We start from the raw sequence: 27,921 nt of genomic DNA on the forward strand, positions 1-27,921 counted from the left end.
CTGAGTGTCACATCCAGCCTCCCCTTAAACAGCGCCAGGGCCGGTGCCTCCCCCTGGGCAGCCCGTTCCCAATGTTTAATGATCCTTTCTGAGAAGAAATTCCCCCCACAGGAGGAATTGTAGGCAGGACTTTTTCTTTGGTTGATGAAACTTCATGTATTGCTTTAAAGGTTTTGACTGGTATTAATAGCTGCCTGCTTTGCGTGTATTTCATAAAAGCAATGCAGACATGGAAGTGAAATTTGAGGGTCCGAGTGTTTGACAGTCCTGCACCGACTGACCACGTCCCTGCCGTGCAGAGGAGGAAGTTAATCAGCTGAGCAGAAAAACAGCAGCAGCAGCCAGAGGCAGATCAGAAGGATATCACCTGGAATTCTCACAAAACCTTTTACCCCATCCATTTGATCTAAAATACTAAACCAAATATGAATCACTTATGAGATACCCTATACTTTCTATGTTTCTCTTTCAGTTCTTTCATACTTCACAGTTCTACCCTTCCCCCATCTTACTTTTCCTTGTTCCCTATTTCTTCCTTGTTTAATTTCAGTGGACTCCTGGGGATGCAGCACCATAGCTGTAAAAAGCTGTTTTGCTTGTTCTAGTGTGCAGTTTCTGTTTATTCATATCGTGGGTCTTGTGGTTTGTGAAGCAAAGTTTGAAGTAACCCTTACTGGTTTGCTTCTCAGGGAGCTTATTGCTGCTAAAAATATACCTTGGGCATCTTTCCAAGTATTTTTAATTCATGAACGGGGTTTTTTTTTACTACAAATCATTAAATGTTCATATTATGTTATTGTCATGATGTAAGGAAAGGAGATTGTGCAAAATAGTGTAAAATATTGTAAATACTTCTCAGAATATTGCCCACATTTCTAAAGGAGCATTTCTTCTAAAGTTAAATGTAAATTTTGGTGTATGGGAATGAACTTGTTTCACTTCACAACATATCTCATGCATATGAGGTGGATTTTTTCTTTCCTTTTAAGATGTAATTGCCAAATATGAGCAGAAGTTATCCAAGAATGTTTTCTTTCTTATTTCCCCATCCAACGTGTTTTATAAAATATGTATATCTCACTGTATTTTAAAGTTGTTTTTGTATAACTCTTTTTATTCTTCAGATGTAAGTACTGTCAGCAATATAGTGTCTTTCTGAGCTTCTGAATCTTCTTGAAGTAGTGCCAGAGAAGGATCTCAGTGATTAGGACATGAATAAGTATAGCAGTAGAGAGACAAAGCCTTTGCTTTTGGAAGCGACTGTCGGGACACAGATAGTGAGGCTGTGTTCAGAAGGCGTGCTGGGATCGTCTTCATGCAGTTGTATATTTTTGTTGTTGTTGTTTTGCTTTGTTTATTTTGCGGTTGACTGGAACAGTCTGTCCTCTCTAAATCTTTCGGGTGTCACATCAGGAAACCAGCCTTGCTACCAGCAGTTAATCGGGTTAATGGGCAGCTAGAGTTTGGAGCTCTGGCAGAGATGGGATGCTTCTTGTTTGCAGTGTGTGACTTAATTTTCTTGCATGGAGCTTTGGACTGGGACTCCCTGAGAAATGCTTTTCTGTGGAAATGTTTGTAGCCACCTTTCAGAGTGTATTTTAAAAGATCATCTGTTCATTATTAGCAACAAAAACCGAGTTAGTAACCTAATGGCATCCTGTAAGATGCTGAGTAGACCAAATGAGGGGATAGGACTTGCCTTCTACCTTTTCTGTATCTATTTTCTTCTTACTTTTTTTGGTGTGTGTGTGTTTTTCCCCATTTATTTGAGTTTTTTGCATACTTTTATAAGGATAGGCTTGACTGTCTCCTTTCCCAAGAACTTAAGTTTCTGGTCTTCTGCTTCAGTATTATTTTGAGTTCTATGTGCATAGTGCATTTTTTTTTTAATTTGAATCAGAAGGCAATACACTTCTTGTGGAAATGGACTGTAATAGTCTAAATGCCTTTATCATGTTCAGTGTATTCCCTCAGTAGTACTCACTCAGCTTGGAGAAAGCAATGACGTCAGGCTTTGAAAAGTAAACTGGTTTGAATTATTGATTGGTGACCACGCAGTCAGTGATGGAGATGAATGCGTGTGTGTCTGTCTGCTGACCAGAAGCCAGATTAAAATGAACAAAATCCCTCACTAAATGGATCAAGGAGCCAAGAAGTTTATTGTCTGAGATGATGTCATAGCAGAGTGCATAGAGAGGGTACAGAGGGGAAAAACTGGGCTTTTGTTTTCTTCCTGTTTCCAGGACTGATTTACACACTATTTAGTAGATTCTGAAGCTGTGCTTCCAAAAGTATATATTCTGTTGTTCCACAAATTACATATATGTGTATAAAAATACATTTTTTTTCTTCTGAGCATTAAAATTGGGAAGTGTTCTAGCTTCATATTAAAGCATTCTGACAAGAAAAGCTCATCAAAGTCTTCTACAGAGACATAGAATTTTAACACAAGGCTTATAGGTTCAGTGGACTTCATTCACACTATGAAAAAATAGAGGATCCTGTGACCATAAGTGGTTAAATTTGCACTTTGTATCTACTGATGTCTGATGTTTTCAGACACTGAGTTATGATTGCCTGTAACACTTCTTTGGCAATTGAAATGATTTTTCTTAGTCATCTCAAAGCACAAATCAAAAGTTGATCAAGAATTTATTGTGTAATAAACACTCTTAAATCATGTCAGTGTAGTTAGACGTTTTAGAAATGTATACAAGGTTAGCTTAATTTAATTAGCCAAGCAAGCATTAGCAGCGCCTTAAGAGCTACTTGAGGGCACGGTGATAATTGTAACACATGATCCTCGCTAAAAGTAGTGCTGCCAACATTGTTCGACTTGCACCGTGCAACCCAGAGCTCTCCATTGTACTTAATTGCTAATGGAGCAATCGGGGGCTGCGGGAGTGACACCGAGTGCTGGAGTGTGGAAAGGTGGAGAGCTAAGCAGCATTTCTGTGCCCTGTCATGCCAGTGTGTTCCAGTATCTCTCACCGTAGTTTCTCAGTCTGTAGCAATGGAAGTGTTTTCTGATTTCTGGGTGATAATGCAGCTTTTGTAGCATAAACTTGTTGCTACATTTTACTCTTTGGAAAGCCTTTCATGGTCAGCTGTTGAAGACATAGAAAATGAAAAACTTACTATGATTTCTCTTAAATTACAAGTTTTAAACATAACCAATAGAGCTTTCTAAAAATCAAGTTTTCCTTTATGAAGGACTCTGATTGGCATATTTTCTTTATTGTCTGGGCAAAGTGTCTCAGGGTGTTCTGGATGCTCTGGTGTTTAGAATAAAGCTATAGAAAAAGTTAGATTTTCCTGCTTATGCTGAATAAATGACACTTGCTGACCACCTGCATGTAAAGCTCTTCAAGAAAAAAGCTCCTGTCCAATATTTGTGTTTTAAAGACCTGCATTGCCTTCGTGTTCGAGTTTGCAGTAGCATCAGTAAAGGTGCTGAGGCTAATGCTTTTTCAGTTCTTTGAAATACGTCCTGAAATACAAAGCCTTGTGAAGTTATTCCAAACTATTTAATCTAAAGGAAGATTCCCAGGAAAGCTCATCTGTTCGGTGTGTAATAAAATCTCAGGTTCTTTCTGGTTTAGTGGTCTGCTGCTCTTTTGGGATTTAGCAAGGAAAAATCAGTTCTAAAATGAGTTGTGCAGGCCATTCCTTGGCTGTATAGTGTTAATACAGCTGTGAGCAGTGGGAAATGGAGCAATTGTTGGAAGCAGTCTTTGTTCAGGTTTCTGTCAAAATACCATACAGTTGGCATTTGTGATCCTTTTGTAGTTCTGAAGGGCTGTCCTGAGTTTGAATTCTTCTTATGTATCCTGCCAGATCAGTCCCGGCCGCTCTCAGAAGTCAGGACACCTGAAGTGTCCGTGGTTTGTTTTGGGAGGCAGTGGTGCATCCTGTTCAAGGCTGGCTATCCTTGCTGTCACACTGTTCCAGGGCTTTCAAAGGAAGCAATCTAAGAGCTAATCCAGTGAATGGATAAGTCCTCCAAAGAGCACTCAGGAAATGGTGTTGATGTTTGGTGTGCTGCATTGCTTCCTCTGAATATTGGGCTTGTCCCAAAGTAATATTATTAAAAGCTGCTTTTCCAGCTACTGTCTGAACTTCAAACAGAAGATTTGACCCATGGCTGTGAGGCAGCCCATGGCAATTTTGCAAGAGTTGCATACAGCTTGGGGTTATGCAAGATAATTAGCTCAGGTAATTATATTCTGATCACCTACATCCCCCTGCAGCTTCAGTTGCATGTGGTATGGTTTTGCACATCCTGCCCTAAATTGTTGAATGTTTGCGACACTGTGGAAAAGTTTTAATTCCAATCTAATGATGCTTTGAATGATTTGTCTGCAAAACTCTATAAAACCCATCCCCAACCAAAGCATGCAGCCAGTAGGCATCCGTGAGCTGAAGCTTTCATTGCTGTGAATTTTGTGTGCTGTTTTGTAGCTGTGACCCTTTGAAAGATTGCTGATTGTTTATGAGATGTTTTAGCTCTAATGGATTACTTTTTCTGTGGATAATATCACTCATGAACTCATTTATTGCAAAAGGAGCTGACAATATGTTTTTATCCTTTTTTTTTGTGTACACTTCATGCTTTGTTGATTTTTCTAAACAATTTCTCAGTCTGACTTCACTCTTGAAATATTGTCTTCATTACCTTTGATGGGATTTTCATGGTTTATTTTAACCATTAATTCTGCTTTAAATTGTTCAAGTGTTGGTTTGTGTTTATACGTGCTTGGATTCTTTTTCTGAATAAATTCTGTTTCTTTTAGCTTGATAGTTACTAAAACAGGCAACTTTTCAACCAGTTGTAAGATTAATGTGTAATCTTTTCATTTTGCACTGAGTGTGTGTATGCTGTAATAGCTTCAACTCCAGCTGAACTAGGTATGAAGGAGGCAGCTTTAGTTCTCCTATTAGAAATACAGAACTTAGAAGCTTCTTCAAGTTCCATAGTTCTTGTAGCCTGTGCTGAATTTTGTGGTTTTATCTTTATGCTTCTAGTAGTGTCTGCTGATGGCCTAACTAAAGTAAAGCTTTGGTAGAAAGTTTGTGTCCAGTTGCACTTGGAGCAGATGCCTTGGTTTGATTGTTTTCATAATTTGGGAAGGGGGCATTTTGCTTTTCTCCAGCTGCCCGTCAGTTCCTTCATTTTAAATAGATAAATAGTTGAGCCAAGCTATTTAAATAACCTGAAATGAAGAAGCTGTTCATTTTCTACATGTGGAAGAGATTACTTGCAGTGAAATTTGTTGCTGTGCTTCAGCAATCCCTCATTCCAAATATTAAAAACTATCCTCTATTATTTCTGTGATGTATCCAGGCTTTGAATTTTGTTTTTATTATGAGTTAAATTTCATTACATTACTCTTAATATTTCTATTACAATTGTACACATTTTTAATTTCTTTCTTCTCTTTTGAAAATACTTTATTCAAGTGCATTGTAGCTGGGGATGCAGAAGTGTTTTTAATCCTATTTTTTATCCACACAGAAGGCCAGCTTCCTCATTTCCCATGCTGCAGACACTTCCTTGCTTAGTTTACTGAGTCTGTTTCCTGGTCATGTCCAAACCTTGGGGAGCAGTCTAGTTCAGGGCTTCTCACTCTGTTTGCTATTCCCTCTTTGCTATTCTCATTTAGATAATTCTGCGTCTTTATTTGGGTGTGTAGTAGTATTGAAGGAGGCTGTGTCCTATAAACTTTGTTTAGGATGTGGCTGTTAAGCAGAAATAAGATGGATTTTCTGGGACTGAGGGTAGGAAAAAACATTTGAATATTTTCATTTTTTCCACATCAGAATTGTAATCGTTCTTGATTCTCAGTTCATTACATAAATATAATTTCTGCTTTAAAAGTATTTGTTAGCAAAGTCTAGAAACTCACAGAAATGGTTCATGTAGTTGTGACTAAAAATGTGTTGCTTTTAGTACTCCTTCAGTGTTAAATAAGGAGGGTCAGTGGTTTTAAAAACTTCCCTTAAGTGGATCTAGTAGAAAAACTTCTAAGTGAGGTGTGGCCCCTGTACAGCTGGTAGAGAACTCTTCTCAGTGGACTTGCCCTTCTGCAGGTGTGTGATTTCACATGTGCTGGGAGCTCTGGCTGTGAACTGTGCAGTTGTGAAAACAACACACTGGCCAATATTAATGCTTGCCAGGCCATTTGATCAGCTGCATCAGGATCACGTTACTGGCCCAGCTGAAACTAATCCTCTTCCCCACATCCTCTGGCTTCCCCTTGCCTCCCCTCCATCCTTCTGGTTTGATTATTGGCTGAAATTTCACAGTATCATCCTAATTTTGGTGAAGGCAGAGAAGAGTGCTCGTGGTGGAAATTCTTGGAGTGGGCTGCTGATGGTGGGAGGATAAACCTCAGCTCCCTATTTATGGCCTCTGTCACAGTTTGGCAGAGGCTGCTCTGCAGGTCACTCTCCCTTTCCTTCATGAACAAGTAACCTGTAGATTGCAAGAGTTTTTTGTGTGTCACACCAAAGCTGTTGACAGGCACTCAGTGTGGATACAACCAGGTGTCTTTTTCTGGAACAGACGGAGGGAATGGTTGCAGGTGTGAAAATCCCCAATTAACAGTGCTTATATTTTTAACTTGTAAACTTTTAACTTTTCTCAAAAGCTTTCACATTTATTAAATAACCTGAATTCTAGGGTTGAAGAATTCCAGGAAATACAATGGGAGTCTGTTGAAATAATAAAGCAGGTCTTCCAGTGCAAGAAATATGTGGAGTTTTTTTGTTTGTTTGTTTTTAGTCTGAATAAATGGGGAAGAATTTATTCTTCTGAAAAGTCTAGATGATGGTATTCTTTGTGTTCTTAATGGCTATTATTGACATGAGCATTGTTTGCTGAAAAAAAATACAGAAGCTGAATGTTAAAAGGATTCAGATAATTCTGTAATTGAGGCATTCTTTGCTATCATTACCACTAATGAAATACATCGTTAATAGTTGTTTATTCCAAGATCATCAAGCACTTAAGCATGAACATTATTTTTCCTTAACACCTGTGGAGAGCCAATGTCTGATAAATGACTGTGTGCAAACAAGTGGAAATTAGAGAACTGCAACCAGGAGATGCGTTCTTTTAAGCTGACGTTGTCTTTTTTCAAGCTGTCAGCAAGGTTAATGCATCAGGGCCTTCATGAAACTTGGAGTTCTCACTAAGGCAGTTAATGTGCTCTAATACCAATACATTTATTTTTCAGCTTCTTGTCATTTGAAGGCCGAGGCAGAATGGTTTGGGTTGGAAGGGATTTTGAAGATCATCTCTTCCAACCCCATGCCATGGGCAGGGAGTCCTTCCACTAGGCAAGGATGCTCAGAGCCCCATCCAATCTAGCCTTGAAGTCAAAGTGCTTTTGCACTGCATTTTTAGGACACCAAGCTCGATGTTCAGCCTGCAGCAGTATGTTGTGTACCATCACAGATCCAGTCTGCTGTCTTATGCTCGGCCTCAAGTCCAGTCATGTTACCTTCTTTCCCCAGACAAGCGTATCAGGTCCTGCCTCTTCCCACAGAGCAGCCAGCCAGTTCTCCCCTGCATGAGGGGCCAAAGGCACTTGCCAGGAAAATGTGGGTTGGGGTGGGGAAGAGAGGAGCTTGTGAGGATGTGCTGGTGCTGGAGAGAGTGGGTAGTGTGGTGTGTCATCCTGAAATTACGGCTTATCCACGTATTGTGGATGTGTAAGGCAAGGTGTGGTCCTGGTTTGAGCAGGATCATGAGAGCGCTTCAGCTGCTGAACGTTTGTACAAGCATAAGGAGAGTTTTACTCCTTCCCCTCCCCCCCATTTTTTTTTGGTGAAGAACCCGTAAAGCAAAGTGGTGAACTAAAAAAAAAAAATGGAATTAGGATTTAAAGGGATTTATTAGATTCTGGTCCAATGACATGATCACAGTCATAAGAAAATTTACTGATCTAATAAGTAGAATTTGGAACCAAACAAAACTTAAAATATCTCAAAGAGATTGTGAAGCCTTCTGATTTTTTAAAATTGCTTACTATGCCTAGCCCAAAAATGCATTAGCTTAATGCTAGAAAAACCTAGCTCTTACCTCTCATCAATAGATCTTAATGCACATCTTTAATGTGTTTATATTTTTAGGAGTTACTGTTTTAATCCGTATTTTTTACCTTTGCAGAAACTGATATACAAAGAAACAAGTGGTTTTTCCAGAATTACTGGACAGACAGCTAGAAAATGTTTTTGGTGTTGGTATTTGAAATGTGTTGCCGTTTCAGTGAAAGCAAGTTATTTGTTAACTGAATAGTTATATGAGGGCAAGGATGAGACATGAGCTTAACTAATTGGGGTACTGGGGACACAGTCACATCTTATTCACAAATAACAGTTTTACTTTGGAAAGAAAGTTTTATATTTTTATACTGTAGGATATAAAAGTTTATTAAATGCACTAAATAGCCCTGAGTATTTTAGGTCTTTCAATGAACAGCCCATTTCAAGAATTTTGCACAAACTGGTAGGAGAAAAGGCAGATCAGTTTTTTGCACATGTATTTTTAAAATAATAATCCAGATTATTATTCTGGGACATCCAAGAAGATATGTTGTTAATCAAAAAATGTATTTTAGATTCAAAACCAGTTAGAAATAAGCAGGGGACCTGGATTTAGTTTCTCCAAAGTCAGTAAGATTGAGACATGTCTGAAATTGTTGTCTTTTCACAAAGTCAAATGAAGTGGGAAAAGTTACATTTCAGTATCAGAAGCTAGGATTTTGAAAACCTGTGGCTGAAACAGATTTTTTTTGAAAATGTTTGTTCATTGTTATTATTATGAGAAAGTAACTTTCAGGGTCTTTTGTGCTTGTTTAGTGGGTCAAAAAGAAAAGCTATTTGTGCGTTTAACAAAAATGCAGAGAAATAGGATTGGCCAGCTGAAGACTGAATGTCAGTGCATTAATTTCATGTTTTAGGCATGGGAAGAGGTGGTAGAAAAAGCATTTGCTGCAGTGTTCAAGAGAGAGAGTTGGAAAGCTGCCTGGGTGAGGAGCTGTGAGCAGTGGTGCGGTGTTCAGGGTGCGGCAGACACTCAGCAGGGCGTGCCCCACAAACTGTGTGCCGAGGACGGCAAGTTTGACCATGGTGGATAACTCAGATATTCATGTCTGCATGCTTGTGTCTGAGTACAGACGAACCTGTGGCAAGCCAGACAGAGTCTTCTTCAGAAGTTGCAAGGTGTGGTTGTGGTTTGAATGTTATATCATTTCTTACTTGAGAACTCGGTGAACTTGTGTTCACATGCTTGGAGATGCCAGTGATAGACATGGTTTGTACTCATGCCCTGTGTCCAAGACTACTGGATTAGGATTATTTTGGGGTGTTCAGACCAGCAGTATAGTGGAGAGTTCTTTGGTTATTCTGTTGGCCAGAAGATTCAACTTAAGAAACAGAAGAAACAGACCCTCTCTACCCTTTCCCCTTCAGAGATGCTATAAGTAATCTTTGTATTTCTACTTGGGAATTAATCAAATTTCATGCTTTAGCCAACTGGTTCCTGTGATACACCTGAAGGCACTGTCAGTGAGTACTCCCCTGCTATGTGTGTTCTTCAGTCCTGCTGAAAGACTGTGCTGTTCTAAGAGTGTAAATTGAGAGGGAAAAGGTCAGTTTTATTAATTGATTTCTAGTTTGTGTTTTCCAAAACTTAAGGACTCTACATGTTTTAAATAAAACTCTGTTAGCATCAAATTTGTGTTTTGAAATTTAGGGATGGATAGAGAAGAGACTACAGGCAAAAATGAATACCAGTATATTTGTAGCTTGCTCATAGATGTGTATTAAACAGTGTTTCTGCCTTTCTCCTTTCCATACAAAGCATAGAGATAATATGTAGCTAGATATGTTTTCTTGCTTTATTATTAATTTTAACATTTGTTTCTAGATATATCAGTACCATCATTCAAATGCCTTCAGTGAAGGTGTGTTACCAGTTTACTCCCCACTGCCTCTGCCTAAATTGAATCTTAGCTCAACAGCTGATTTGTGGTATTCATTCAGCTGTCACATTCCATTTTACTCTTGAATCCAAAGATCATGAAGACTGTGTTTTGCCAGTCTAGACCACGGATGGTATCCTGTTAATGCTAGTTATTTCCTTACACATTATTAGCAAAGAGTGCTTTCCGTGGGAGGTGGTTCTGGTTGTTCTGGATCACAGCTGAAGTTTGCTGGGTCTCTCTTTTCTGTTGGATCAATGCAGTTGCACTAAATTTTGTTTCTGTCTTTGTACCATCTGACACTATGTAAAGTTGTTTTTTGATTCTTCTGTGCTTGCTTTTTCTTTGCTGCTTTGGTATGCTTGAAGGCAATTTCTGACATGATTAAGATTTTATTAATTTGTATTCTCTGCCTTCTCTCAGCATGTAAGTGCGTTTGCTTCAGTGCCAATGTTTCATTAGGAGCTTTTGAGTTCAGTGCATTGGTTCCTAATTCTGCAATTGCATTATTAATTTCTTAATTTTTAAGTTTGATGCTTGTATCATATCTTTCTAGTCCCAGAACATTTTCATGATACCTACTCTGAAGTAATAAGTTTCTGGGTTGAAACTGAAGTGCTATTTTTAATCATTAAAGGTATAAATGGTTTGAGACCCAGTTCCTTGAGGGAGCAAGTTGAGTGCTGTGGAATCATTAGACCTGTTTTGCTATAAATGGGAGGAAGCAGTGGATAGACTGCTCTCTGTATAGGCTTCTCAAATTGAAATTAATTTCCTTTCTTGTTCTAGTGTATCCCAGTTTGGATAATCTCTTGAGTTATGAAAACTCGATCTCTGTATTTTACTGTGGGTAGTGAAGGTTCTGGATGGTAGTTTGACTTGATTCTCTAGAGCTTGAATTTTTAAGATTGTCTCTTAACTGGAAAATGGAGCTTGGAGTCTTGTTAATATATTTAAAATTTCAGTGATTTCAGCTTTGTAGTAGTTTTGTCACTACTTCATGGTAAAACATTTTCTGTGTTGGTGCATCTTACACAGTGTGTACTCTAACGTAGGTTAGTATTTGGACTTGAGTGTCTTAAAATTTAACTTGGTTTGTACTTGCTGAGTTTGTGCAAAGAGTTAATATGCAGACAAGTGAGGCTCAGCTGAAAATAATAGCCTAAACAAAGAATAACCTAATTAAATAAACCCCTTAATTGCTAGTCTGGTTCCTTAGGCAGCTGCAAGGAACTGAGCGCTCATGTGATCACACTGACAGCCTGCTCTTCCAGTTTCTGAAGCTATTTGCCAGTATACGTACATTTGACAGCATTAGAGATCTGAAAGAAGCTCAGCTTTTAGAAATTTTGTGATTTCTAGCAGAGGGAGACATGAAGTAGCAGAATTTGTCTCCATTGCCAATATTTTGTTTGAACTGCCAGCTGACAGGACAAGAGCCTAGCTGAACTTGAGACTTGGGACCAGAGGCAAGGCACTGGAGGAAATGCAGAGAAAGGTGATGATAGGGGATGTGGAGGAGTTTGGCTTTCTGCATGGAAAGGGGTGGAGATGTACAGGAACCTGTGCATTACTAATTTCACTGCTGGGTAAAGCTATAATGTTACCCCTTGTAAAGCTTTGTTACATGCTGCTTCATCTTTCCTAGTTTCATTTTCTTTGTCTTGCTTAGCCGGTTTTAAACTGGTTCTGTGGCTTACCTTGAAACTGCTTCTGTCCTTCACAGGGGAGCTTGTGTAGTTTCGGAAAGGAGTTACTAAAATTGACCTAAGCAGGGTTGTATTTCTCTAAGTCCACAAATAAACTGATGGCTGAATAAAGCTAAAAGTATATGTACAAGTACTTACAGTGTTCAGAAGTGAATAAGCAAGCTATTAAAATTTTGTAAAAAGTTGGTATTTTGTAGTTTCAGAGTGTTATGGAAAACAGCCAGGTCTGCCCATGTATTTTATAGTGCTAGGCAGGGTACAGGTGTTTTGTATTTAGGAATGGTGGTAGTTGTCTTTTGTACTTGTCTGATCCCTCAGTGAAATAATTAAGATCACTGACAAGGCAGCAAGTTCATCTAACAGAAGGAAAGTGAGCTTTTGAAGCTTTACTGAGCTGGATTTATGGGTGGATTAGAGAAACATCAGAAGAAGATCCAGGGAGGTTGGAGTGGTACTGTGTAGTCAGGCAAGAGAGTGCACTGACTCTCCTTGTGTCACAGTGGTGCTGAGCTGTCTTCTCAAACTGCACCCATACATTTGGATTTCACTTTCTAAATACTGTGCTGTGATAGTCTGTCTTCCTCTCTTAAAAAATAAGCTTTTCCTTTTTAAAATTTTCTTGACACGTGATGTTGAAGTATCTGGAGTACAAATCAGATTGTTGTTGTTAATAAACCTGATGAACAAATGGGACTTCTGTGGTCATCTCCTTGTATTTAAGTAAAATTATCTCTTTGTCATAGTTCAAGTTCTTACTGACAATTCCTGGACCTTAGTGTTTGATAATTGGTTCTCCTTGTATTAAAGTAAAATTATCTCTTTGTCATAGTTCAAATTCTTACTGACAGTTCCTGGACCTTAATATTTGATAATTGGTTCTCTGTTGTTGCAATAAAGGATATTTAGTTTTTTAATAATAGAATAATAGAATGGTTTGGGTTGGAAGGAACCTTAGAGATCATCTAGTTCAAAAACCCTTGCCATGAGCAGGGACACCTTGCACTATTCCAAGTTGCTCAAAACCCCATCCAACCTGGCCTTGAATACTTCCAGGGATGGGGCAGTCTCAGCTTCTTTGAGCAACCTGTGCCAGTGTCCCCCCACCCTCACAGGGAAGAATTTCTTCCTAATTTCTAACCTAAACTTGCCATCTGTCAGTTTAAAACTGTTCCCCCTTGTCCTGTCAATACAAATCCTTGTTAAAAAGTCCCTTTCCAGGTCTCTTGGAACTGGTCTCTTATGGAACTGGCAGGTTCCTTAAGATCTCCCTGGAGCCTTTTCCAAGCTGAACAACCCCAATTCTCTCAGCCTGTCTCCACAGCAGAGCTGCTTCAGTCATTGGATTATCTTCATGACCTTCTCTGGACTTCACTCCAACAGGTCCATGTCCTTCATATGTTGTGGTCCCCAGGGCTGGACACAAGACTCCAGGTGGGATCTTAGGAGTGGGGACATAAACAGGGAGAATCTCCTCCCTTTTCCTGCTGCCCATCTTGTGCTGATGCAGCCAGGACACTTTTGGCTTTCTGGGCTGCAGGAGCACGTTGTGGGGACCTTCGTGTCAAGCAACACCTCCAAGTCTTGTTTTCCCTGGGCTGCTCTCCATCCATTTTCCATCCAGCCTGTACTTGTGCTTGGGATTGCCTGGACCCAGGTGCAGGACCTTGCACTTGGGCTTGTTGAACTTTATGAGGTTTGCCCAGGGTCCCACTGGATGGCATCAAGGCTGTTTTGATGAGCTAAAATTTGTAGTTAGTAGAATCCTGCTTTTATGTTTTGCTGTGGTAGTTCACCTAAATAGAAGCAGCTCCTCAGATCAGCAAACAGAAGTTTGCTGTCTGTCCATTTCTTGTGTACAACTTCGAAGTAATCCCTTGCTACTATCTTTGAATTTCTGTCTCTGTTACCTTTGATAAGTGCAACAGAAAAAAGGCCCCTTTTGGTACTCTTTAGGTGCTTCAAAGGTGTTAAGAGTAATGTGGTTAATGTGCATAATGCTGTTAATGAACATGTTGGACATCTCCTGGCTGTGTGCTGGACAGTTTGATGGATAGAACAAAGTACTGGAAAACTCTTACAGGAAGGAAGAGTGTTTGTTTAAGCCTTTCAAGGATAAAGACAACATCAGTGGAATAAATAATTGTTGTATTTTAAAGTATCCTAGTTTTCCACAGTCCTTTTCTCTCTTTATGGCATTACTAGCTCTTTTGCAAATAAGGTGAGAATGGCAGTGTCATGTATGATATATAAAAATACAATGGGTTATAGAAACAATACTTGTTAGAAATACAGGAAAACTATTGTAGAAGTTGAATATTTGAAATTAAATGTTTTCAGAGCTTCTGATAATGTTTTCAGAATAAACATTTTTAATACGTCAAACTCTTGGTTGGTCACCAATTAAGTATGATCTGATGCTTTTTTTCTTTTCAGAAAGATGAAGGTAGTGATGCTAGTTTGAGTGATAGCCACATATCTCCTCCTGCCAAACGTACCTCAAAACATGCTGATCCTGTGTGCAAAGACAAATCAAAATCACGCAGTTCTGGGCAGCGAGAGGAATGGAGCATCTCAACTGGACAGTCCAGGTAATTGGTGCCAAGAGAAGAACAAACTCAGACCAATTTTTTCTGTATTGTTATCCCACTTATGCTATTTCTGCAGTCAGCTGCAGCTCAGGAATATACTTTTGAATGTTATTTTCACATGGTTTTCTTCAGTTTAAGATTCCAGGAACGTGGATTGCATGAATCGTCTCATCTCTGGTTCCTTTCTATGCATATTTGTGCAAAAAATATAATTTTATTTGAGATGTAGTCTGAGTTTTAGATTCTTGATGCATCCAAATTTAGTAATGTAATTGGTATTTTTATGTACTCAAGCTGTAAGAAGACATGACATTTTAATTAGGAATCAGTCTTACTGTCTTTAGGGAATGGGTAACGGTCAAGTTTATTTCTATTGTTGTTCAGCCTAGTAAGTAATTTTTACTGAATATAGCCTTAGTTCTGCCACATTTTATAACTTGAATCAGAAGTAATTAATTTTATTTTATAACTCAAATTTAATAGTATTTTACAAACATGCTTGTGTTCATAAGGTTCCTCGTATGATTACCAGTAATTGTGAGACAGTGTACACAGTTTGTTCCTGATCCATGAACTTACAATTAATACCGATTCTTTCGTAGATACGTATTTCATATTTATGTACATGTCAAAATCGTTCTTGCAATAATTTGTACATAAGAGTGACTCTAAATCACTACTGGACTGTCAACTGCTAGGATAAAGTTTGCTTAAAAGCTTTGTAAATCTCAAAGTAGACCTCTTATGTTTATTTTTCTCTTTTAAAACAGAATGAATTAAATCGAGCATGTTAATATGCCATGGTCATTGGGAATGTATTGAAACTCATGCACCTTCTGTTGTTTTGTTTGTAAGAGTAGACTTGTACTGGACCTCCTAGCAATGTCAATATACAAAAAGAAATACTTAATGCAGCTGGGAGAATTTAGACCATTGTGTCAAAGGAAATTTGGCCAGGGTACTGAAAATTATATTGTTGCTCATTTAGAACCCACTGCAACATATCTTTGCATGTAAAGATTTATGTTGATTCTGCCAAAAACCAAAGCACTGTGCTTGACAGTGGTCTTGAGTCACTTAAGACTTTTCCCAAAAGTTCTGTTACTTCTACTGGTTTATACAAGGTGTTGGAATGATGGTTGTCTTTGGAGAGCTATACCAGGGTTCTGTTCTGAAATTTAAGGAGAGAGTTAACAGGACAAGGGCATGAAGAAAGATTAGGGAGCTTAATCAAAGAGATGCTTAGACAGTTGGAGGGATTCATATAATTGGTATTGAGCACTTTTGTCCTTACTGAGGTGTTGAGCATGAAGCAGACTCCTCCTCCTAGGCTATGTCTCACAAAGGCTTTGAAATCAGGGTATTGTGAAGCATTTTACAGTCAAAGTTCTGTTTTCACTGTGTGCCTTTTGCTTGGCTAAGGAATGTTAATGTTATTTGTGTGTCTCATTGTCTCCTAGGTTAACTTCTCAGCCTGGTGCTACACTACCAAATGGACGTAGCTTATGTAAGTGAATTATAGCAAAACTCTTCTTATCAGCTTTTACATTAAACAGTTTTATGTCAATGATCTTCAGTGGCATATGTTTTTGATAACTTTACTGATTCATTTGACTATTTTGACTGGAAAAGTTACTGCTCAGTTTTTTCCTGTTGCCTTCTTGGTTACTCTCTGTGGATATGGGGAACATTTTTAGCTGAAAATCCATTTCTCTTCTCAATTCAGACCTCTTGGCCATGATCTTGATGCTTTCCTTAATTCCTAAATTACTGTTATGAACTAATTTTGGCCTTCCTTTTTCAGTTGGTCTCTTTAATTTACTTAGTCTCTTTGCTCATCTGAAATTTGGCCTTCTGTGGTTCTTAACATTACTAAACTCTATTGCTTTAGAGAGACCTGCCTTGTCTGCAGCTCCTGCTACCTTGAACAGGCTTCCTAAAACCTTGTACCTTACAAACTTGCCATTTCATTGCTTATCTCAGCTAAAACCACTTTGCCTTTTGTGTCCCTTTTTCATCAGTTCTGTCTTGTTTAATTTTGTGTTGACTCTATGTGAGTGTTATTTCATTAAGCATATTTGGTATTTTATTATTTATTGTGGTGCCTAAGGAACAATTAGCAGTGGGATCTATTTATTTGGCACTGTACAGAGTAGCTGGTATAAGTTTGTTTGTGAAGTCAATATGTTGTATCTGACCTTTTGATACTACATTTGAAAGACAAAGAATTGAAGCTGTGGGCCAAGTGTATTTAGTGCATTTTAGTATTGATGTTAACTTAAAAATATTGAATGCCTAATTAAATGCCAAATTTTCATCATAAAATAAGATTATTGTCTAAGGAAACAAACTTGAGTATGCTAAAACAACTTTTAAAATAACTTTGATAGGAATTAAATACAGTTCTTTAGTTCATACTGTGCTTAATAACTTCTGGTTTATTGTCCTTGCTAAATATTCTCTTATTAATTCTTGTTTGTGAAAATGTTGTTTCCTGCTTTTTAAAGTAGTAATACAAATTTCTCTTAGCTCTCAAAAGCCACCCCCTTCGAGGGGAAAAAAAGGGAGATGGGGACCATGCTTGCATAAACGGAGATATAGAAGTCAGAAAAAGTTGTCGGTCCAGGAAAAACAGATTTGAAACTTTGAATCAGAGTTTATTGTTTGATCAGCTAGTAAACAGGTATGTGGGGATACTACAGTTGTATTCATAAAGCACCTATTATTTTTAAAATCAGCAACCCCTGTGTTCCAGTGCCATGTCTGTGTTTTACTGTGGGGATGCATTGAGACAAGCTAGACTGTGGTTTGAGTTAAATCTGAGTCTGTGCTGTGACTGCCATGGTATCCATACTCCAAATGCAGAGCAGCTTCTCAGGCTTTCAGTGAGGAGTAAGTTACTCTGTGTTTACACCTGGATAAAGCTGTATGTTGGCAGTTACTGCAGAGTGCCTGATGTGCTGTAAATCCACACTCTAGTTTGTTTCTTAACCTGTTTATGTAGTGATACTTTAAATGTCATGTAAATTGGTGATTAGCAGCAGTGCTTGGAAGCATTCTAGATTTTGCTTGTATGATTTTGATCAAAAAATATCAAAAGTTTGTAGCTTCCTTTGGTTTTTGTTTTTACCATTTGTTAATAATTCACATAGGGTGGGTGTCACTTTTTGACATTTACTATGCAGACAAAGTAGGTCAGACAGGGAGGCACGGTCTGGTCTGAGCATAAGAATGGGAGCCAGAAATGCTTTTTTTGAAATAATATTTCTCTGTAGCCCTGGGCAGGTCACTTAATATGTCCTGACCTTCCCACCTGTACAACAGGTTTTAGTAGTCACATCTGTGAGAGACTGCTTTCTCCAGTGCTGGAAAACGATTTAAACATAAACATTTGATTGTCAAGTATGTTCTTTATTTTTAAATGTATTATGTTGAATCTTTTATTAATTTAATTTTCTTTTTTGACTTACTCAGTAACTACTTGGTATCAGTATGCAAACTTATATTGAGTTACAATTATTTTTCTAGTTGCAGTTGAATCTCCCTCTCCTTATCAACAGTAGGAAAAAGTCTACCATGAAGGTTGTAATTTGACAAGATCATGGTACTGAAGTCTGTATATGAGGTTATACTGATAAAAGTGTGTCCCATAAACATTGGAGGTTTTTAAGAGCAGGTTAGACAAAGGTCTGTCAGAAGTGATTTAGGCATTTTGTAGTGTGCTCTCACCTGGCAGAGCATGGAGACTTTTCCAGGTCCCTTCCAACCCTATTTTCTTTGGTAGCAAACTGCAGCATTATTTTACTTGAAATGGTTCTGTTACACATCACAGATATTTTGGAAGAATTGTTTAAAAAGGAGAGGAGCTCTCATAATGAAAGCGTGACTTTACTGACTTACATCATCAGAACCACTGTTTTCTTTCTAGGCAGTCTTTCACCCTTTAGATTTAGATTTAAACAGCTTGAAAAAAGAGAAGGGTTTCTGTCTTGTTACAAATATGATACAAATACAGTAGAATTCCACTTGAAAGCTACTGTAATCACTGTGGAGAGCAGTAACATTGTCTTCAGGACAGGTGGCCAAATAATCGATTTGGCCTGGCTGATACTGTGTTTTTCTCTCCTTGAGCAGTGAAGCGTCTTGGCCAGGGTCATCACTTATATACCACTGTTGTTTTGACAGCTGTTTACAAATACTCCAGATAATGAAAATGCTGACTAAATAGTAAATGAGAAATGGTTGTGAGGTCAAATACTGAATGATGAGATTCTAGATGTTACTGATTTAAAAAAAGAAAAGCCGTCATGTTCTAGTGTCTTTTTGAGGCCAGGGTAAGAAACTGTAAACCTTATGAGGTAGAGGCATTAATTGCATTCCCATTATTATAATTATATAGGTGAAAAGCATTGCTTTCTTATTTTGCAAATTTAATATTACGTGACATCTAATCCAATCTTTCAGCAGTTGCAAATTTATATGCTACAATTTATACTGAGCCAAATTCTTCACAAAAGTTCCTTACAATGCTACTGTCTAATTTGAACTGTAACAGCATGAGCATTTCTTTTTACATACTTCCTAATTTATAGTCTTTCAGTTTTATTATGGTTAGGTTTGTAGGTAATTGATAGACAACTTAAGATGTTGAATGCTATGTCCAAAGTTCTGCATGTTACTGTTTTAAGACTGATTTTTTGTGTGTGTTAACTGTTGCATGTATTTTAGTACTGCTGAAGCTGTCCTACAGGAAATGGATAATATTAACATCAGGAGGAACAGGCGATCTGGGGAAGTAGAACGGCTACGGATGTGGACAGATACAGAATTTGTAAGTGCAGAGTTTTTGAGATCTTGGAGAAAAGTCATATCAAGGCAGAGTGTGTTTTTGTAAACACCACACATCTGTCTGCAGCTCTGTCTAAAGGCTTATGATTTTCTTCAGTGAATAACATTAAAACATGATAAACTAAACTTTGATAAACTAAAATTCGGAACTAAATTAGGGGATATGCTCTACATTGTTTTCTTTATTGATAAATTCACTGTCATAATCTCATAATGTGCTGTGGTAGTTCTTTGGTTCGAAACATACTCTGGTAGCCTGGAAACATGACCAGGGACTGTCATCTGCTTTTTTCATGAAAACTTGATACTGATGTTACTCTGTGTTAGATGGACTAGGTACTGTCTGAAAGATTCACTTTAGCATCTATTAAATGAGACTGCTTTTGTAGTCTACCTATGGAGAGTTCTGCTGGAAAAACACTTGTGGGCTAGAGATAGTGTGGAGCATTACTTATTGCCCTGGAACTAATACTGAGTGACGAGGGACAGTGCTGATGGCTGTGCATGTGAATTTTATTCCAGGAAAACATGGATATGTATTCTCGTGTGAAAAGAAGGAGGAAATCACTGAGGAGAAATAGCTATGGGATTCAGAACCACCATGAAGTGTCCACAGAAGGGGAAGAAGAAGGTAGGAGTTGTAAAAAATTGTGGGGACTTGTCTGAAATACTTACAAAACTAAGTTCTCCTTCCCATAAGATAGCAATATATTACACTACAGAAAGCAGAACAAAGCCTGATTTCTAAATGTTTGTAGAGTATTATTTACTTCCTTCTGTTTTTTGTAACATTAAATAGTTGAAGCTTTCCTTACATTCCCTGTAACAATCCTCTGGTGGAAGTCAGGATGTGATGAATGTAGTCTACAACTATGTGTGTTCTAACTGACCTCGTGTGCTGAGTGGAGATTACCAGAAAGAATCGTAATATTTAGGCCTGCATCCTTCCTTTGGAGGAAGATATTAATTAAAGTCTGCTTTCTGTCCATTAACATTTTAGAAGACTTGTAGGTGCACAGCTGTAATTGAAGTTCTACTTTCCTTTAAAAATTGGAATGAAACTGGTCATTGGGTTCAAAAATTACCAGGAAAGAAGGAATTGTGCCTAACTTTCATGGCCTGATCAGCATCGTGCTTGGCCTTCTTAAAATATCAGACTTAAACTTCAGGCATCCATACAGGTTTCAGCATACTGCATCCCAATTTTTAACTAAAACTGCTCTGGAAGGTATGGTTTATCCCAATGAGTAAGAATGCAGTCCTAGTTCTGAGATCCATGGATGGAAATTCTGATCCTCTTAACAGATGGGCCTAGGTTGTGCCTTTATACACGAAGTATATAAAGTGTATTTCTGTGTTCTTTGCTTTGTGTGTAAATGATACTGCGAATCATAAAGTTGTACTTATTTTCATGCTGTGTCAAATTATTTGATTTTTTGAGGCTGCTGTGGGAAAAGAGAAGAAAGGCATTATCCTTAATTTGAAGGATAATTATTGCAGGAAAAACACAGTGGATAGAAATGATATTTGAAGTATTTTACAACTAAAGCTGTTTTGAATGCATTTATTTTTCTTTCTTTTGCCTTTCTAGAATCTTGTCAAAAAAAAAATAGAAGGAAATTTGACAATGTGATGTAGATTTATTGTGGTCTTCAAATTTCCAGTGATTTGCCAGTTAGTGTGAAAGTGTTCTGAAAATGTTTTTACTCCCCAACAGAGTCTCAGGAAGAAGATGGAGATATAGAAGTAGAAGAAGCTGAGGGGGAAGAAAATGATCGGCCATATAATCTCAGACAGAGAAAAACTGTTGAGAGATACCAGGCCCCTCCAATAGGTGAGGAACCAGGCAGTGCTTGACCTGCAGGAATACCATGGATGTGGGGAAGGAGCAGTTGGATGGCTGCTTCTCACCCCTGACAGACTGACAGGGATGCAGCACTGTTCCATCCTGGCCTGCTGTGGTTCACCACGTGGAGGGGACTGCTGAGACATGGTCTGTCAGATTGTCAGTGGGGGTGGCATTGCTGCCTCACTGAGCTCTGCAGGTACTGACCTGTGCTGGGCTCAGGGTTAGGGATGAACAAGGTATAGGTCAGGAAATACTTGGCAGAAAGCAATCTAATAAATGGGGTGATTACATAGAAAAAATAGGTACTGTTATACCTGCTTCTCTACTTGAGTGGTAAGCCTAATTCCTAACTGTGGATTAATGGCATAGCAGCAATTACCACAAGTGAGAAACCTAAAGTATTTCAGTTTGAAGGAATCTACAGTGGTCATATAGTCTAACTGCCTGGCTGCTTCAGGGCTGACAAAAAGCATATTATTCAGGTCATTGTGCAAATGCCTCTTAAAACAGGCTTGGGGCATCAGCGACTTCTTTAGGAAGTCTGCTGCACTGTTGGACCACCCTCTCAGTAAAGAAATACTTCCTCCTGTCCCGTTTGAGTTTTCTCTGATGCAGCTTTGAACCATTTCCACAAGTTAGAGGATCATAGAATGTGATTTCTCTGACAGAGAACTGCTGTGGTTTATTTGTTCAGAGAAATTTCAAGACATCCCATATTATCAGCTATGTAGAGGTTTCTGTATGGAGTTTAGTGTCCTGCAAATAAACTCAAAGTGCTAGTGCCCTGGATGAGTTACAGTCTGTGCCATGACAGACACTGCTCTGATAATTTGTGGAGGGCGAGGATGGAATTCCCGTGCCTGCATCAAGCCAAGTACAGTGATAGTGACAAAGCCCCCTGCCCAGTTCTTTCCTTAATTTAAGCTTTTGGAGAAACCAGTGATAACCTTATTGATGAAAATTGATAATGTAGCACTTCTGTGCTGCATTTAGATTAGTTAATTATTCTTTTGTAATTGATGTTACAGTGCCAGCTCATCAAAAAAAGAGAGAAAATACGCTGTTTGATATTCACAGATCTCCTGCAAGAAGAAGCCATATCAGGTAAATGTCAGTCTTTCAGTGTCTAATTGTTTGCTTTCCTTTAGTACCTTCTGTAGCTTTTGATTTTCAAACCATTCTTGAGTGAATTGCACCGTTCATTCGCACATGTGAGTGCATTGTATCCTAAATTCAGACCCTGATCAGCATCCAGACAGGAGTGTCATGGCACTGTCTAAACCCACTAAAAGCTTTGTGCTAAACAGAATGGAATAGGTGTGCTACAAGTACTGGAAAGAATTATGCCTGGCACATTCTGTAGCTTCCTCTCTAAGGCCATATATTTAATATTTAAATCCAAAGTGTCAGTTTAACAAATAACCCCTTCCTGATCTACAAAAATGTGCAAAGCAGGTTAATGTTTTTTTGTCTTCTTTCAGTTCAAATTTCATCCAAGAATTATCAACAATTTAATAAAATATTTAGCAAGCATAATTTTTGACTCTTATGTTTTGTGTCAAAGAAGTCTGGAGTGTACCAAGTTGTCTTGGAAACTGTTGGTAGGCTTTATGTAACAAAAATGATGAGATTAGAGCTTAAAACATTTTTTAAAAAATAAACTTACTCAAGGCTTCAAAAACACAAATCTGTCCATGAACAGAATCCAAGTAAATGAATACTAGTCATAGCTGAAACTCATGTCTTACTGCTCAGTTTAATGGCATAGTAAAAATATATAAAGTAAATAAAGTAATAGCTGAATCTTAGGATTTTAAAGGTTCTTTGTAATACAGATAAGAGTAGGTTATTTTTTTCCTTGAAGAGCATATTACTTTCTTTTGGGTAATTTCTGGATTTGTACTTGTACTTACTATTCATGTGTGAAGAGTGTGGAAGTTATCCCATTGGTTTTAACCTGCTCATTACTTGGCCCTCATTTTATCCCTTCTTTTCAGGATACTCTCATAAGAAGTATTCCCCATCTCTTGGTATTGTTTGATTTTTTTTTTTTTGAAATGGATCTCAATTTGAACAGTACACTGATAGATCATGTTATCCATTGGCAAAAAACAGTTAATTCAGTGCATTATCATGTTCATACAAATAATGCAGCTCACTATATTCACTTAAAATCCAAGACTTTTTACTAGTAACCAACTTCCTCATGCAAAAAAGTGCTGAGTATTTCAAACTGATAGCAAACTCAACACGTTTTTGTACAGGAGATTTAATGTACATTCTCTAGTATTTTGGAAATACTCAGTTTTGTGAAATACTGTCATACTAAAATAAGAAATAGTTCATTCAGACTTTGGATAGTAATTTTACTTGGATTCAGATCAGAAGTACAGGTGTTTTGAGAGCCTGTTCTGCTCTTTAGAATTAATAACCTTGTATAAAGAGATTCTATACTTTGTGAAGTGTGGAATTTTTTTCAAAGAATATTTAAAGGAAAGCCATAAGGAGAGTAAGGAGACTTATGTTATGTCTGTCTTCTTATGTTAGAGGTGGCTAAAGTGGTTAGACGTTTTCTTAAGTACAATTGCAGCTTATTGACTGAATATTCAAATCACATTGCTGGGGTAGCAAGGCCTGGACCACACATGTTATGGAGCTCTGCTGTTCTGGTAATGTTGATGTTCAAATCAGAAAATCACTGTGGCAGTAAGAGCTGTTGTTCCCCTCTCAAATTGTTGTGATACTTGATGAAGCTAGAATTTGCATGCATCTCAAACCAGAACAATACTGTACTTGCCATTTCAGCGTCATTTTTATAGAATATAAAACATGACATTCTGCTGTAAAAAAGACTGAGTTTTCTGTTTGTTTTGCCACTTCAATAGGAGAAAGAAGCACGCCATTCACAGCAGTGATACAACCTCTTCAGATGAAGAACGTTTTGAAAGAAGAAAATCTAAAAGCATAGCCAGAGCAAGAAATAGGTATCAAAACATCCTTGGTCTTTAGAATGGTTTGATTTTATTATTTGTCAGGAAACAAGCAGAACTAGTCTATAATGTTATGAGTTCTGCAGACTTTTGATTCTGGTTTAGGAGGAGTGCTGGTTGTATATTAATGCAGATTTTGGAGTCTTATGAGTAGATAATTAATAATAGCAATAAAAAGATGGGAATACAAGAGTAGCTGTTTGATTCAGTTGGGTTATAAAAAAGGACTCCTATTGGTTAAAATATCATTGGTGTGTCTTGGTCCTGGTTAATTCAGTTGTACTCCCAGCTCTTCCCTCTTCCTCTTGTGTAAGAGTTCATGCATTCTACACACAAAATGCACATTTTTTTGACTGTCCATGTATTTAGCAGTAATCTAAAAGTGGAAGATCTATAAGTAAATTTATTCACTGATAACTAGGTAAGAAAATTCTGCAGGAAAAAAGTTTCCTCATCTTTTTTCCATCTCTTCCTGTCTGCCACATCATTCCCTTTTCTATCATAAGGAATTCAAGCAAAGTACAATGGCCAGAAGTGTAGTTCTGAGTGTAACCTGTGTCTTATTACTACCTTTCTTCATCTCTTTAACTATGTAATTGGCCTGATATAATATCTATGTAGGGCCTTAAAGGAAGGAAATATTGTTTATTTTGTGTTTAATCAAAAGAATCTGTCCAACCTACTTCTTTAGATTGAAATATATCTGGATGCATAAAACTAACTTTATGTTAAGGAACTTCCAGATACATAACCATAATTACCACAAAAAGAAGATTAGTTTTGTTTACCAATCTGGAACGTTATCTCTTTATGTAATAAAAGGCATTTAATCTCTTGTTTCTTCACCTCCAAACAATGAAAGCAGAAAAGCAGAACAGTATTTATTTGGTGTTTGTTTGTTGTTGAACAGGTGCCTGCCTTTAAACTTCAGAGCAGAAGACTTAGCTAGTGGGATCCTTCGAGAACGTGTGAAAGTTGGGGCGAGTTTGGCTGATGTTGACCCTATGATTGTTGATAAATCGGTAGGTTTTCTTGGAGCTTCTTATCTTCCTTCCCTTAGTTATGCATAAGCAGAATTCTTCACAGCCTCTTATTGATGTTGAAGTAAATTTATAGAAAGCTCACTGATTTTTTTTGTCTATTTTATTGTTACCAAAACATTTGGCTGTTTATTCCTTTGGGCTACAAAGCATTTGCTCTGGGACTTAGGCTGAATTGCTGTAGGTGTCCAGGCAACCCTGGCATAGTTAACTTGCAAACCAGATAAGCTTCATGTGGGCAGCTGAGAGTTGACTTTCTCAGCTGGTTTTTTCACACTTTGAAAATTCAGGGAAGTCCTGTTGATCAGTGCAGTGTTTTTCTAATTTGTTTTCTAATGTTTTATAAGTAAAGGTGCTTTTGTGGAAAGCTGTTACAATATAAACTTAATATTTTTTTTTCCTAAGGTGTGTTTTGATAGTATAGGGGGATTGAGCCATCATATCCTTGCACTTAAGGAAATGGTAGTGTTTCCTCTTCTCTATCCAGAAATATTTGAAAAATTCAAAATTCAGCCACCAAGGTAGGTGTATTTACTCTTACTGTTGCACTTGTTTCTTAAGCTTAAGCTTTTTTTCCTTAAGCTGTGAAGAATTGAAAATGCATAGGGGGTTGATTCTTTCCCTGAAGTGTTTTACACTTCAGATAGATTTACTTGTTTGCTACCCCACTTGTCTATCAGAATATGTAATAAGCATAATGAAGAGTTCAAAAACCTAGTAGTTTTTTTCTTGTAATAAGAAGGTAAACTTTGTAAATTGGTTAAAGAAAGAATTCTCATGTGTTTTATTTAGTAGTACCTTGCATTTTTTTCCCATTATGTTGTTAAATATTTTACTAGATCAAGCAAAATGGTGATGTTTCTCTCAATGATATTATACTGGGATTTTAATATTTATTAATGAGGCATCTTGGTATGTGATATAAATGGGTGCATGGTGTCTAAGTCAATCGAAAAATTTGGGGTATTTTTCTCACTTAATTACTTCATTTCAAAGAATTAAAAAACATTAATTAAGGTACTACCTAAAATCTAATACTTAGAGAGGTGGTATTTAACCAATGTAAAAGAATCCTTTGGAAACTTAATATGCCTTTGCTTAATGTTCTTTACAAATCAAAGTTTTACTGATTTGAAAGCATAAAACAGACTTAGATTTATGAAGTCATGTTAATACTACAACATGTTAATAATGTGATACTGCTACAAAATAATAATATGAGATCTTAAGTCATTCTTCTCCAGGCTCCCTGTCTTCATTATAAAATTTGACTTGGAGTTTTTCAGGAGACGTAAAATAAGTTTGTGACTGTGTTGATCCATTTATCTTCAGGGGCTGTTTATTCTATGGTCCTCCTGGAACAGGTAAAACCTTGGTAGCTAGAGCTCTAGCTAATGAATGCAGTCAAGGAGACAAAAAGGTGGCTTTCTTTATGAGGAAAGGAGCAGACTGTCTCAGTAAGTGGGTTGGTGAATCTGAACGTCAGCTTCGACTCCTTTTTGATCAGGTTAGAGGAAAATACATTTTTTTCATATGATTTCTCTGTATGTTGTGTTTTGTGGTTCAGGTAGCCAAAGGTATTTGCAATCGAAAGTAAATAACTGTACATTTTTGTAAATTAAGTAGGATTTTACCAAATGGCATATTTGGATGAAAAGAGTAGAGGAATAGTGACAGTAGTTTCTTTGCTCTGGAAAGTCAGAGAAAAAAGTCTCTTGATTTTTCCATTAATGAAGCAAAGTAGTTTGGGTAAAATTTGGTGAAAAAATATCAGTTAATGAGTTTGATTTTGACTGGCATGTTCAAGATAATTGCTACAGAGGGGAGTGCATGATTTCCTTGGTTATGGTCTATTTTAGTATTCTTTTTTGGCTTAGAAGAGATTGGACAGAACATAGTCACACACAGCAGTAAAATGCAGTAGCTCAAAGAAAGGTAGTTGTCAGAGATATCTAAACAGATTATGAGCAGATAAGATCATGTTTTCTGTAGCAGAGTGTAAGGTGTGTGTTTGCCTTTAACCTGTCCAGCACACAGTAAAACTGGTACACTGGTGCCATCTTGCTTACTCGAAGCAGACTGCACTCTGCTTTGCATTGAAACACTGCTGGAGCTGGAAATTCAGCTTTCATTTCAGACTTCACACTTTCTAACAAAGATGTCTCATATATGTGTTAGTTTAGCATGTTAATGCTTTCTGGTGAAACCAGTTTTCAATGTTGATGGATAAATTAGGAATTAACAGTGAACTCAATTTTTGTTTTGTTCATTGCATGCCAGGCATACTTGATGAGACCCTCTATAATCTTTTTTGATGAAATAGATGGTTTGGCTCCAGTTCGTTCTAGCAGACAAGATCAGATTCACAGGTAATATTTCTTCTATGCTGCCATTATCTTGGTATAGGGTACATTATCTTGGTAAAGTCTTAAATGTAATTTTTTCTCATTTCACCAGAAAGGTTTTTATTTTTTATGAAGCCCACTTACACTAGAAAGGACAGATTGGTTTTTTGGTGTTGAAAGTCATCTTTTCAGTCCTTCAGGCAAACTGTAATTTGCTGGGAATTGAATTGGAGTGACAGTTGCCCTTCAGCCACATTATTTCCACAAGATTTCCACAGCCACTCCTTGATTTCCACAGCCACAGATATTTTGTGCTGTAAACAGATTGTCTGTTACCAGCCCAATAGAATAACCAGTTGAAAAAATGTTATTCTAACATGATGAATTGTAATGTTCTGTCAATGAGCTGAACTCACCTGTGATTTTGATTCTTAATGGTTTGATGTACAAACATAGCTTGTGTTGCTATTGTGTCATTTTTAAGAACTTTTTTACAACAGTTTGCTGTTGGCTGAAGTTTTTTGTGGCTGCTTTTGAGCTCAGTTTTGCTGTGCTCTGTATGG

The 27,921-nt window shown here is 37.6% G+C and overlaps 1 protein-coding gene across 2 annotated transcripts in view; it reads left to right on the top strand.

Annotated features, from left to right (window-relative positions):
- The window catches only part of ATAD2B (ATPase family AAA domain containing 2B), a 77,021-nt gene that overhangs the window by 1,198 nt on the left and 47,902 nt on the right, over positions 1–27,921 (top strand). For both annotated transcript variants that reach the window (XM_063424270.1, XM_063424274.1), the window contains exons 2-13: positions 14,132–14,286; positions 15,747–15,793; positions 16,816–16,969; positions 19,015–19,117; positions 19,657–19,765; positions 20,852–20,968; positions 22,012–22,087; positions 23,869–23,967; positions 24,884–24,995; positions 25,419–25,534; positions 26,346–26,520; positions 27,294–27,382. In XM_063424270.1, the coding sequence (XP_063280340.1) occupies positions 14,132–14,286; positions 15,747–15,793; positions 16,816–16,969; positions 19,015–19,117; positions 19,657–19,765; positions 20,852–20,968; positions 22,012–22,087; positions 23,869–23,967; positions 24,884–24,995; positions 25,419–25,534; positions 26,346–26,520; positions 27,294–27,382 (1,352 nt within the window). The remainder of the gene's footprint in view (positions 1–14,131; positions 14,287–15,746; positions 15,794–16,815; positions 16,970–19,014; positions 19,118–19,656; positions 19,766–20,851; positions 20,969–22,011; positions 22,088–23,868; positions 23,968–24,883; positions 24,996–25,418; positions 25,535–26,345; positions 26,521–27,293; positions 27,383–27,921) is intronic.

This window comes from Prinia subflava, chromosome 2 (assembly GCF_021018805.1).
Source record: "Prinia subflava isolate CZ2003 ecotype Zambia chromosome 2, Cam_Psub_1.2, whole genome shotgun sequence".
Taxonomy (NCBI): Eukaryota; Metazoa; Chordata; class Aves; order Passeriformes; family Cisticolidae; genus Prinia; species Prinia subflava.